Source organism: Capra hircus, chromosome 20 (genome assembly GCF_001704415.2).
Source record: "Capra hircus breed San Clemente chromosome 20, ASM170441v1, whole genome shotgun sequence".
Classification (NCBI taxonomy): domain Eukaryota; kingdom Metazoa; phylum Chordata; class Mammalia; order Artiodactyla; family Bovidae; genus Capra; species Capra hircus.
This window is the reverse complement of record NC_030827.1, coordinates 59,138,578-59,152,894: the sequence shown is the minus strand read 5'-3', so window position 1 is coordinate 59,152,894 and position 14,317 is coordinate 59,138,578. Positions and strand designations below refer to the sequence as shown.

General features: G+C 41.3%; 1 protein-coding gene across 1 annotated transcript in view; it reads right to left on the bottom strand.

Moving 5' to 3' along the window:
• DNAH5 (dynein axonemal heavy chain 5) overlaps positions 1 to 12,859 on the bottom strand; it is a 258,304-nt gene extending 245,445 nt beyond the window's left edge. The window contains exons 1-4 of the mRNA XM_005694882.3: positions 12,804 to 12,859; positions 4,428 to 4,557; positions 3,368 to 3,452; positions 340 to 500 (exon numbers count right to left, since the gene is read on the bottom strand). Coding sequence (XP_005694939.2) covers positions 340 to 500; positions 3,368 to 3,452; positions 4,428 to 4,557; positions 12,804 to 12,859 — 432 coding nt within the window. The remainder of the gene's footprint in view (positions 1 to 339; positions 501 to 3,367; positions 3,453 to 4,427; positions 4,558 to 12,803) is intronic.

Sequence of the window (14,317 nt, the reverse complement as noted above, 5' to 3'; positions counted from 1 at the left end):
TCCTCTTAACTGCTTGCTTTAAGTGATTTTAAAATATTTGACGTAGGGTGCAGCTTGCTTGGGGCTGGTGCATGGGGATGACCCAGAGAGATGTTGTGGGGAGGGAGGTGGGAGGGGGGTTCATGTTTGGGAACGCATGTAAGAATTAAAGATTTTAAAATTTTAAAAAAAATAAAAAATTTTTAAAAAAAATAAAATTTAAAAAAAAATAAATAAATAAAATATTTCTGTGAAAGCAGTTTCAAATATTTGATGAATACAGTGGTAGTCTCCATGGGAAGTTATCTTGGGGGTAGAATTTTTGTCATCTTTGGTAATTCAGGAGCTGTTGTCTCTTACCCGATGGATGTTCTCAGGGGTGATAGCTGTGGCAGGGTTGGTCCTGATGAAGAACACACACACCCCAGTAAGAGCAACATCTTTTCCCTCGGTCACGAACACCTTGGGTTTTTTCATCTTTCCAGAGACAGAATTTACTCCTCCTGGAGAGCCAAGTTGCCCTACAAATGCAAAGGATTTTAGTCCCACAAATGCTATACTATGTCCATGTGGTCGCCTCCTAGAATGAGGCTTCCCATTAAAATATTGTCATGTTGACTCATCCTGATGCCCTACAAGCTCCAGCCCTTGGACAACCTCTAGCCTCAACCCTAAAGGAATCTCAAAGGATCTGCTTTATATAGTGATCATTATACGACAGACAAAAATATCGAATCTCTGCACTGTCCACCTGAAACGAATCTGATATTGTAAGTCAATTATATTTCAAGAAAAAATAAAGAATAAAAAGTAAATAAAAGGATCTGCTTCATTCCAGACCACAAGTTCACTTCAAAATTGGTGCTCCAGGGAAAAACAGAAAAGGAAGAAATAGGAATAAGAGAGTTCAGTCCAGAGCAAATTCTTGCTGGAGCTGCAAGTCATCCTTGATGGGGCCGGTGAGAAAGGGTGAGGGAAGAGACAGCATCTATTGGTAAATGTTGTGCGTCACAGCCTCTGCTCAGTACCATGCATGCGTGCTAAGTCTTCAGTCATGTCCGACTCTTTGCAACCCTCTGAACTGTAGCCCTCCAAGCTCCTCTGTCCATGGGATTTTCCAGGCAAGAATACTGGAGTGGGTTGCCATGCCATGATCTTCCTGGGCCAGGGATCAAACCCTTGTGTCTCCTGCACTGGCAGACGGGTTCTTCACCACTAACATCACCTGGGAAGCCCCGGCTGGTACCATCTCTACATTTTTAAAACTGCTTGCAACCCTGAAGACAGCTGTGACCTGCCTCAAGTCACACACCAAGAGATCCAAGATCCAAATCCAGTTATGACTACAGAACCTCTATGTCCTGTCGTTCTGATCCAGCTGGCCCTTCAGATCACCGGAGTCAGAAAGGCGCAGGGGAGGCAGGACAGCAAAGTGATGGCTGATGTGGGCTTCACAGTCAGTCTCCCAGGGTTTCCACCTCCGGCTGCACATCCTAGCCATTTACGTGGAGCAAGTTAACTTCGTCTTTTGTTCCTCTGACTTCTCATCTGAGCAAGGCCCAGAGAATTCCAGGTCAGCTAGCTCACGACAGCTGCCAGCCAAGTAAAAACATCGCTGCCCCCTCTTCCCTCTTATCTCTGCCCTGACACACTTAGAAACTGTGGTTAACAGGATGTGGGTAGGGGGTGGAAGGTTGAGTTGAAGGAGAAACTCTCCCACTGCTCCTCTCGCACTGCAGACACTGACCCTCAGAGGCCTCTGCTGCAAGGGTGGATGGGATGAAAGGAAAGGGGGAAGGCCAAGAGTGGAAGAGACTTAGCTTTAGATCAACTAGTTTTGATCAACTGGGTATTTTTACTTTCTGGATTGAGGCTGTGTTTGTAATTGGACACAACCATGGGAAATTTTATTCTTCTTTTTTTAATTGGGTTATAGTTGCTTTACAATGATGTGTTGGTTTTTGCTGTACAATGAAGTGAATCAGTTATATGCATTCATATGCCCCCTCCCTCTTGAGCCTCCCTGCCACCCACCCACCCCCCATCCCACCCCTCTAGGTCATCACAGACCCCCTAGCTGAGCTCCTGTGCTATGCGGCAGGCTCCTGCTGGCTATCTATTTTACACCAGGCGGTCCCAGTCTCCCAATTCATCCTTCCCTTCCCCATGTCCATAGGTCCCTTCTTACATCTGACTCTCTATTCCTGCCCTGAAAATAGGTTAATCTGTACCATTTTTCCAGATTCCACATATATGCAATAATGTGTATTTCTCTTTTTCTTTCTGGCTTACTTCACTCTGTATTTTTATCTAAAAATATCCAGCAAAGTTCATGGGGTTGTCTGAATTGCAATTTAAGTTCAGGAGAAAAGTTGCTCCTACTGAAAAGGTTTAAAGGGAGAGTGGGAAACGAAAACAAGCTTGCACTTCTGTTTGCATCCCCTGAACCCTCTGTGTTCAATGTAAGATTGACACACAAAGGCCAGCTTCACCCCATGCAGAGTTCATGGGCGAACTTAACACTCACCCAGTTAACAACTGAGCTTATGCTTTGCAATCTGGAACAGGACTCAAAATTTCTGCTTTGTTTTGATTTTTTTTTTAACTCAAAATGCAATGCCCTTTCTGACCACAAAATATAAAACAGATAATCTAAGGAAAATGCCAGTCACTTATGCATGCATAATTTCCTCAGTTTTTAAGCAAAAAAGCATGGTCATATTCTATGCCAAGAGCAACAACTATCTTCTCTTTCATCAAAAAGGTCACAAAGGGATTGCATATGATATTTTAATATAATCATAATATATTTATGTCCCTAGTTTGGCTTTAAAATCATATTAATTCATAAAAGTAGAAGGAGAGATATCAATAGAATCCACATAGAGATTTGCAAGTTTATCTTAAGTGAAAATGATTAAACTTGTCATTCAATATTATTCATTTGAGTCACAGTCAGTAGAAAATAAACATGATGTGATATTTAACTTTAAAAAAACTCCTGTTATGCTTCTTGGCAATAATTCCTATGTTCAAAAGAAATAGAGAAAAACAGATGCCCAGTGGAAGTTCTAGAACATAATGGCACAGAATAAACTAACATGTAAGGAAAGGAAATCTCAAAATGTAAAAGATTTTATCATTCTCTAGCTACCAGCACAGCCTGAAAAGGAAAACAAAATATCCCAACTGAAGTTAGAACAACTAGGCTACCATTATCTGTCCTTTGCTTGAGGTAAAAACAGGACCTGTTTCACTGGGCGTCACCCCCCACTCCCCACGTGTCCCATCCCCTAAGATAAAAGTGCTCACAGTGGCCTCTGCTTCATGCATTCTTGGGTAAATCTAACAACACATTTCTGGGTTATGTGACATCAACTTTAAATACCTGTTTCCACTACCTCCACCTCCTGATAGTAAAACATGAGGTGACGAAGACCTCCAGCAGCAAAAAGCTGATCGATTCTTTCAATCTGGGAAAAAGGAAAGGCAAGATAATGGCTTTGTTCTGAATCAGAAAGCAGGTTTAACTCAGCATTTATTATCATCTTTCTTATTGGGGTAAGACTTCAGTTTACCTAAACCATATAGAGCACATTTCTTATAACATAAAAACCACAAAAGAATAAACAACTTACCACAGTAAAGGCTAAATTCAAAGAAGTGGTCTGATGAATTGTAAAAGTATTTGCTACATCCACACATCTGAAAAGAGACTGTCCCTTAATATTGGCTAATTTCTCAAAGTGCTGAGCTGTTAAAGGCATATATATTTATATTTAATTTTTCACCCAATTACAGATCAGAAAGAGAGACCACACCTTTCAAAATGCAGTCTAACACACTATAGAAAAATAACATTAAATTCCAATAACCTTGGAAAACCACCATGATGAGAACACATATGACTGCGGAATGCTCCACCATCTAGCAACTTCGTCCCATCCATGAGGTTTTGTGTACATCTAGAGGTCTGCCAACTGGCCTGCTCCATGGCAGAATATGGAAGTCAAGGTCAGGAACAGAAGAAACCAGATTCAGCTGCCAAACCAAAGTCTATGGCAAGGAACTATGGCACAATTCAATCTCCCAGGATAGAACAGGATAAACTCAAAAAAAAAAAAAAAAAAAGGATAAATTGGCAGCTGAGAGGAGATTCTGTTCTCTAACCTCAGATTCCAAAATGCCGCCCAAGCCCAGCTTCACTGGATGTAGAGAGACACAGACATCTCTGTCAGGATGATGGAACTCAAATGATGATTTTAACATGGAGAGCTGGAGAGCCTCAAGCTCATTCTGCCATCACCATCACCTGTACCAAGTCAGAATGGGGTCCTGTCCATGTTGAAACAGACACCCTTCCCTAAGGCCCAGCACAGACCCTGCCGTAGGACAACATGAACTGTGCCCTCCATGATCAAGTCCGTGGGAGCGCGAATGCATCGCACCTGATTCCCCTCAAGGATGGCATCCTCCACTTCAGTTTTGTTTAGGTCCACACAGGAAGCTACAATCCCAAATAAGTAGTCATGTCTCCCATCCAGACGAGCCCGCTTGGCTTCCTTCTCTTCCTTCAGTCTTTGCTACAAAAAGGGAAGAAAAATGTTATGTGACAACTACTCTTCTCAAATGGATTCACTCTAATTCATTTTGTAATTTCATACAACCATTGCTTTTTCAAGTCTTCGGTATTCAGACATCACACAGCTTAATGGTACCACTTTTATGTACTATCTTCTATTTTTAGAAATAGTGTTATTTCTACTATGGAAATAAGATGTGCTCATTGTTTTGAAATTATGTAACACAAATAAGCCAAAAGAAGAAGCAAAAGTCACCTGCCAACCAGATAATATTACTGTTAACATTTTGTTCTAAATCTTTACAGACTTAATTTCATACATATATAAGCATTCAAAAGACCTTATATATAAGACACACAGCAAAATTTTTTAAAAATCTCTATTTTTGTAAACATTCCCTAGGCCACTAAAGTAATACATATTCTTCTACGCTATTCCCTATGTCTCTTGCTTGTCTAAAAGTTCATATCTGGTCTTGAAATTAATTTCTGAATAGCATTGCTTACTTTTTTACCTGTTGACTGTTAATTACAATAATAACCAAGTTTACTGTCACCAATGTTGCAGTTTGAAGCATATCTTTCCATGTGTGCTCTGTTCATACAAACATATACAAACGTATATACAGATTTCTATTTATATTATACGATAAATGTTTTTCATGCATTTTTCCCTTAATAATACATCATAGACTTCTTTGTAGTTTAATGCAGACTCTTTCAACTTGCTTAATAGATGCAAAATATTTAATAATACGGATAATTATTCAACCATTTCACCATCAATCAATATTCAACTTCCAATTAATCTTAAGTATGTGCATTATCTTTAACGCTAACCAATAGCTCTCGATCCTTCTTGCTTTTAACAGTTGTTAAACCCCAAATATGTATGAGCACTACAGAGACAAACACTACCCAGTGACCTCAAAACACTAACAGATTGGTTTGCAGAATAGGAGCAGAAAATGTAAACAGGACAGGCTGGCATTATGGTTGATTCAGGAGCATGAGATTTATGCAAGGACATTCATGGGTCTTCAGAGAAGGAACCAAAGGGAGAATCCCCCTCTAGCCCAGTGCTGAGGAGGAGTGGAAGGTACAGGAAAAGTTTCAGGAAGAGTTGACTTCAGCCTAGAGTTGAAGGAGATTTGACCACGCTACTTGGGACAGAGGCATTTCTGCAGATTCAAAGGCCAAAAGGCATAAAGAAAGCATAGCAACTCTGGAAAGCACAAGGCAGCCAGGATGGCTGAACTTGAACTAGAAAAGCATAAGAGGAAATGAGAGAGAAGCCAAATCATAAAATATCTTATGAGTCATGGAAGAAAGTATAAACATTATCTTAAGTCCATGGGGAATCACTGATGAGTTTCAAGTCAGGAGAGATGTTTAGCTGTCCATGCTGCATCAAAACATCAGTCATTGTGACAGCAGTGTAAAAAGTGGATTGAAGGGATCTGCAAGTCTGGAGACAGGAAGGCCAGGCAGGTGGATGTGTCTGCAGAGCCTGTAAACACATTTGCAGAGCCTGGGACAGACAGTCCCCTCGGAATGTGCATCTGAAGCCCAAGGGGAATTCACACTGCAGAGACAGACACCGGTTCTCAATATAGCAAAACAGACATTATGGGCCAGATCTTCCTTGCAATTGCATTTACAAGATGGCTTCAGCATCCCATAGCTCTTCTGCAATGTGATTGTGCCACTAACTGATCAAGAGGTGGTCTCTCTATCCCCTCCTCTTGAATCTGGCTGGACCTGTGACCAGTTTTCACCCCAAAAAAATATGGAAAGAAGTGAGAATGTAAAACTTCCTAGGCCAGTCCTGCAGAGACCTTCAGCTTCTGCCTTTGCATTTGCGAATACTCCCTCAGAACGCAGTTAGCATGCTATGAAATGTCCATATCACATGGGGAGACCAAATGGGGGAAAACCAAGGCATTCTAGTCAACAGCTCAACAGATCTCCTAGTTCAGGGGTCCCCAAGCTCTGGGCTGCAGGCCAGTACCTGCTGTCAGATCAGCAGCAGCATTAGAGTAGAAATAACAGGGCTTCCCTGGTTGGCTCAGGTGGTAAATAATCTGCCTGCAATGCAGATCTGGGTTTGATCCCTGGGTCAGGAGGATACTCTGGAGAATGAAATGGCAACTCACTCCGCTATTCTTGCCTGGGAAGCCCCATGGACAGAGGAGCCTGGAGGGCTACAGTCCACGGGGTTGCAAAGAGTCGGACACAACTGAGTGACTAACACTTTCACTTTCAAAGTGCACAATAAACATAATGCACTTGAATCATCCTGAAACCATCCCCGCCCCACTCCTCAGTCTGTGGAAAAATTGTCTTCCACAAAATCGGTCCCTGGTGCCAAAAAAGCTGTGGACCACTGTTCTAACTGACACTCGAGCACCAGTTTGCAAACTATCTTGGACATTCCGAGTCAAGCCAACAACCTAGCCAATGATATGTGATACAGAAGAACCCAGCTGAGCTCAGCATCCCACAGACTCAAGAGAGACAACAGATAGCTATTAAGAGATAATAGATAATTGATATCAGATAGTTAAGCCATTAAGTTCTGGTACGATTTGTTATGCAGCATGAGGCAACAGAGTAATTCTTTTAGAATAATTTCATTAGTTGGACAGAAAACCAATGGATGCAGAACCAGAGAAAAGAATGATTGGGAAAAGAGAAACATAAAGGGACTAAATATAAATTACTCTTTCCAGAAACTTGACTATAAAGGAAAGAGATGCGGTTACTAGTAGAAAAAGGAAAATTTAGAGTCAAAGGAGAATTTTTTAAGATACAATAGAATTAATAAAAAGTTAAAAGGAAAAAGTTGGGAATTTCAGGGTTATTGAAAGACTATCACTAGACATATGCAATTTATATTCATTTGTCCAAAACTGAAGGAGCTGCTTGAGAGACAAATTGGTTGGGGGTGGGGGTGAGGGTGCAGGGCAAGGTTAAGGTTCCAAAAAACAATCTACCTATCTTCTTGCCATTTCCCTAAAGAAAAGAACTGATGCTGGTCTTAACCCAAAATGCACATTCCATGAACATCATATAGAAGAAAATTTAAATCTCTTTTCAACTATGGCTAAAACCAGGAAAATGTCTGTTCTCTGACTGTTTTCTACATTCGAGGCAGGGAAGAATAAAAGACTTTTCTCAAAGTGATCTTTCTGGGTTTATACTAAATGTCTCTAGCAGCATGGAGGCACAGTGGGCAACCAGGGGAGCCAGGGACCCAGCAACAAATCAACTAGATGGCAAATGCTGGGCAGCCAAAAACACATTTGAAAACTAAAGAGCTAGTAAAGTCGGGACGTAAACCAACTGAAGGCTTCCAAAGAATATAGAAATTTCTATAGGACTCTGCCATGGCAATACATTATTCTATGACCTGATTTTACAAGATTCTAATGGAAAAAAAAAAAAGAACATATTCTAGTGGAGGAAAGGAGAGTTTAGCCTCTAAAGCAGAACACTAGTTATTTTATTTTTGCTTAAATATCACAGGGAAAAACTTCTAAAGCAGTTTTACACATAAAACCAAATTATCAATGTGTTTTTAAAGTAAATGTTTTCAGCGTTATGTTTAAAAGCATGTTAAGCATTGAATATGTTCTTACATAACTAGCCTATCTCCTAATGAGAAGTAATGTGAAATAAACCCTACTGCCGTGTAGATGAAAGAGCACAGTGTTTATCAATCTCAACTTTCATTGCCTTACACTAAGGTATCCTGGTACAATAAGGGGTTGTTTTCACTACCGCAGAAAGTCAACAGTGTCAAATAAATATTTGGTGATTGGATCAGCGTGTTGTCAGTCCCTAAACCTGAACCTGCAGCTTTCTGGCTGCCAAGGAACTGCAGGAGCAAGCAATCAGATGATTAGTTGGAGGCGGTTTGTTCTGTTGGCCTTTGGAATGTCTTGGAAACAGGATGACAAAGGCGAGAGGTGAACTATGGCATTTTTTTTTTTAAAGGATCACATTAAAATTGTTTTCTTTGCATGAGGAAGCTCCAACTGATAGAGGTGGGGAGGATGTGTTCAGAAACCTATTCAATGTTCAAGGAAATCTAGAGCAATATTTAAAATATTTCTGCAAAAGCAAAACTACAATGAAGTATCACCTCACACCAATTGGAATGGCCATCATCAAAAAATCTATAAACAATAAATGCTAGAGAGGGTGTAGAGAAAAGGGAACTCTCCTATACTTTTGGTGGGAATGTAAACTGATACAACACTATAGAGAACAGTATGGAGGTCCCTTAAAAAACTAAAAACACAGCTACCGTATGATCCAGCAATCCCACTCCTGGGCATATATCTGGAAATAGCTCTAACTCACAAAGATACAAGCAGTTTGTTCACGGCACCACGGTTTTGCAATGGCCAAGACCTGAAAGCAAGCTATATGTTCATCAGCAGATGAATGGATAAAGAAGATGTTGTATACACATACAATGGAATATTACTCAGCCATGAAAAAGAATGAAGTAATGTCATTTGCAACAGCATGGATAGACCTAGAGACTGCCACTGTGAGATCAATAAGTCAGACAGAGAAAGACAAATATGATGATAACACTTACATGTAGAATCTAAAAAGATGATGCAAATCAACTCACTCGCAAAGCAGAAATGGAGTCACAGACGTAGAGAACAAACTTATTGTCACGAGGGGGATAAAATGGGAGATTTGGGGTTGACATATACACATTACTATATATAAAACAGATAACTAAGAAGGACCTACTGTACAGCACAGGGAACTCTACCCAATACTCTGTAATAACCTATATGGGAAAAGAATTTTAAAAAGAATAGATATATGTATATGCAAAAATGATTCACTTTGCTGTATGGAAAAAAAAAACTAACACAACATTGTAAATCAACTACACTCCAATAAAAAAAATTTAATGATAAGCAAGCTAAGGTTTGCAGAATAAAACATAAATATTTCTGCAATATTTCTGTAACTTGTGACAAATAATGTTACTACCATTTTGAAATGAAAGAGGGAGTAATGTACTCCCTCCCAAGAAACAAGTGCTGATTTCAAGGTAAAGCAATGTCACGTACACAAATAAGTGCCAGACTGGGCTCCAGCCCCATGGTGCCCCCTAATTGTAAGACCTTGCATCTGTCTTTTAACCCTTCCAGACTTCAGGTTCTGCAACTCCAAAGTGACAGCTAAGTCCCATTTCATCTCTTAATATTTGCATTACTTCTCACTGATTCAAAAATTAACACAGGGACTTCCCTGGTGGTCCAGTGGTTAAGAATCTGCCTTGAAATGCAGGGGACTCAGGTTCAATCCGTGGTCCAGGAACTAAGATCCCACATGCCACAGGGCAACTACTGAGCCCTCAGGCCACAAACAGAGAATCTATATGCAGTAATGAAAGATCCCACATGACACAATGAAGATTCTGATAGAGTTAAATAAAGAAATTTTTAAAAAAATCAATGTGTGCTGTTAAAAAAAAGATAACACAGACAAGAGATTTAAGGGTGGGTTTTTTGTTTTTGGTTGGTTGGTTGGTTGGTTTGGGTTCTTGGGGTCTTTTTATCAGATCAGGAGAGGTCTGGGGTAGGACTTGAGATTTTAAAATGTGAATCCCAAAAAAAAAACCCAATGTCATGTGTCTTCATAATAAAGCTCTGTGACTTTTTCTCATGACAAACCCATCCTTCCAATTTTTTTTTAATATACCAAGCTTTGCCTTTAAAGAACCAAAGCCCAGGTCTACATGTTCATCTACATAAACAGTGCGTGAACTACACCCATTTCATTTTGGCTTCAGGTTATAACCCTCAACTCCATGAGAAACTTTGTTGTTGTTCAGTTGCTAAGTCGTGATCAATTCTTTGTGACCCCAGGGACTGCAGCACACCAGGCTCCTCTGTCCTCCACTAGAAACTGAAGTTTGCTCCAATTCATGCCCACAGAGTCAGCGATGCTATCTAACCATCTCACCTGACTCAGAATAGACCATGATGCTGGGAAAGACTGAAGGCAAAAGGAGAAGGGGGCAGCAGAGGATGAGGATGAGATGAGAAACCTTACCCTTGTTTATAAAATGGAGATAAAAGTTCAAACTTGAGAGGTATTTGCAAAGATTAAATTGTCCAGCTCCAGTGTCTCAGCAAATGGTTAACTCCCCACTGGATCCTCACATCCAGAAGTGCCCAGGACTTAAGCTCCCTGCCTGGGTAACCAATAGGCTGGGTTCCATGCATCCCCAAACTCATGGACAATTTCACCTTTATCCATGTCACACTGTTCACACCAGGTCCATAACTTATCCTTTCTACAGCCTTTATATATATATATATATATATATATATATATATATATATATATATATATGTCATATTGAAAAAACTGCTTTTCTGGAAGACACGATTAGCCTTGTTGCCCATATGAATCTGAGAAAGAGATGTTTTAATAAAAGTCTGTTGCATATTTTTTAATGAATATATTCCCATTTTGTAGTCGAGTGTTTTGTTCTTTTATGCATATGTAAAGTCGCTCAGTCACATCCGACTCTTTGCGACCCCATGGACTACACAGACCCTGGAATTCTCCAGGTCAGAATACTGGAATGGGTAGCCTTTCCCTTCTCCGAGGGATCTTCCCAACCCAGGGCTCAAACCCAGGTCACCTGCACTGAAGGCAGATTCTTTACCAGTTTAGCCACCAAGGAAGCCCATGCTTATAGCAATGTAACAAACACAGCAAGAGAGAGTACAACATAGATTTAAATCCCCACTGGAGAGTATCGTAAATAATGAGGAGTCTATGAATTAAAACTGAAATTCCTTATCTTAAATCACCAGGGTAAATACCTCTGAGACCCATTTCACTTTGGCTCTCAATATCAGTCTCAAGCCCAGAGATAATTAATCACCTGATGAAGCAGTGCTGAAGAGGCCAAGGACATAGGTTTGATCATCTTAGGCCAATTAGCTTCACTTTGTTCCATTTTTGCCAACTGTAGATGAATCAGGGCAAATCCACGAGCATAAGGGGAAATTACTCAAAGTGTATGTCTAAGTAAAATGCCTGGGGCGGGAGGGAGGCCCAAGAGGGAAGGGATTTATGTATACAGATAGCTGATTCCCTTGATAATCCTTTGGACAGCAAGGAAATCAAACTAGTCAATCCTAAAGGAAATCAACCCTGACTATTCATTGGAAGAACTGATGCTGAAGCTGAAGCTCCAATACTTTGGCCACCTGATGTGAAGAGCCAACTTATTGGAAAAGACCCTGATGCTGGGGAGGACGGAAGGCAAAAGGAGAAGGGGGCAGCAGAGGATGAGATGGTTAGATATCATCATCAACTCAATGGACATAAATTCAAGCAAATTCCAGGAGATATTGAAGGACAGGGAAGCCTGGCATGCTGCAGTTCAAGGGGTCACAATGAGTAGGACATGACTTAGCAACTGAACAACAACAACGGCTGATTCACTTCGTTGTACAGTAGAAACTAGCACAACATTGTAAAGCAATTATACTCCAATTTAAAAAATAAAATAAAATACCCAGTTACTGGTAAAAATAAGTATTTATTTTTCTTTTTTGAAGGGAGAGATCCAAATGGCCCAGGCTGGTTTCACTCATTTGTGTGCCGTGGTTTTAAGCTGATCCTTCCTATCTCCTAAACGGGAAAATAAAATAAACATCACCTGAATCTCATCATTCCTACAAGAGGAGCAGCTCCACAGGGAGGGCCGTTTTCTATTTTGATTTCTGCACCATCTCCAGTACCCAGAACAGCGCCTAGCACTTAGCAGAGCCTCAATTGCTATCTAATCAGGGGATGATTAACCAAGTTTATCATTCACAAGTCACTCTCAAGTAATTAAGGGCTGGTGCAAATTATTCTAGCTCCATGTGAGTCCATGGCAGGTGCAGAATTCAGTCAATAAGCTCCTGGGTCTTGCACGTTGTTGACTTCAGCAGAAATCACTGCATAGAACTCCACCATTAGTATGGATAATGGCTCCCCCTCGATTCACAGCCACTATAACTAACCTCACTTAGCCTACATCCCATTCAAACATGCTGAATTACAGAAATAGACGGAAGCAGTTCTGCTTCTCATTTCCACAAATGAAAGGGCCCTCTCCATGTTAACCCAATTTCCAAGTCTTGCAACAAAGAAAAGCCCCCCTTTTCTGTCTTCCAGCATTTTCACCATAACCCACAGGGCCCAGTTTCCTCGCTGGGAGAGGCTGCTCTGTGACGATGCCTCCTGGACCATCCGAACCTGCTAGAAGATTAATTGGCTGGAAGAACCGCAAGGGAGCAAGGCTCCACTCCCCACTGCGCTTCTGGCATCTTAACTTCCCTTCCTCCCCTTTTATGTCACTTCTCCAGGTGAAGGACCACAGCTGCAGAGGAAGTGCTACACCTCCTTCCCGCGTTAAGAGCACTTGAGCAGAGTGGTTCCTGGAAGGGAGAGACACTCCACGCTGACTAATCCACTCCCAGCAAGTGCTCCAGGGAAGCCCTCCTCTATTTAACAAGAGTGGCACTCCCCCTCCATCGCAAAGACCTAGCTAGCACTTCAACAGAGAAGGTCCCATCAATTTTCTTCCCACTTGAGAGTAAGTTCTGGAATCTTGTGTATTGCTGCTGGAGTTTTCAGGGCCCCTAAATCTCCCCATTTACTAACTCCCTTACCCGTCATTCTTTCCAAGCAAATAGAAGATCCCACCTTACCTGTTACTGTATGTGGATTTTTCACCCAAGCCAACCCAAAATCTGCTTAGAGGCGTGTCCCCATCACCAGCTTACCTCCTCTCCCCCCAGCATTCCATAATCCAAATTCTAACACCAACTCAATGGACATGAGTTTGAGTAAACTCCAGGAGGTGGTGATGGACAGGGAGGCCTGGCGTGCTGCAGTCCACGGGGTCACAAAGAGTCAGACATGACTGAGAGACTGAACTGAACTGAGTCCATTTTCTACACCCCAAATGTCTGCACCTGACCAAGACTTAGGGAGACTTTATGGGATGGACAAGTACCCACACCTACATTTAAAATGGGTCACCAACAAGGACCTACTGCAGAGCACAGGGAGCTCTGCTCAGTGTTATGTGACAGCCTGGATGGGAGGGGAGCTTGGGAGAGAATGGATACATGCATGTATATAGCTGAGTCCCTTTGTTGTCCACCTGAAACTATCACAACATTGTTTGTTGGTTGGCTACACCCTAATACAAAATAAAACATTTTCAAAAAATTTTTTAAAGACTTAGCCTCCACATGCCCATATACTCTTCCTTCCTCCAATCCTACAGAGGTTTTAGTTCAAAATCAGGAATACCACTCTTGTACAATTCTGAGTCCCCTTGGGCAACAGAGGCTATGTAATTCAAGTAGTTTTCACTCACTTCCTAAAAAAATACATGTATAATGTCATCATTCACATTATCCATGGCCATGGGATTTTCCAGGCAAGAATACTGGAGTGGGTTGCCATTTCCTTCTCTAGGAGACCTTCTAGACTCAGCGATTGAACCTGGGTCTCTTGCATTGCAGGCAGATTCTTTACCAACTGAGCCACCAGGGAAGCCCCTCTGTCTATGGCACAGGGCTGAAATCCCAAAACCTCCCTTATTCATCACAATGAACCAGAATGCTCAGAGCTGATGCTTATCAGAATCACCTGGAAGCTTTAAAACGCTGATTCCTTTGTCTTCTCAGAAACTCT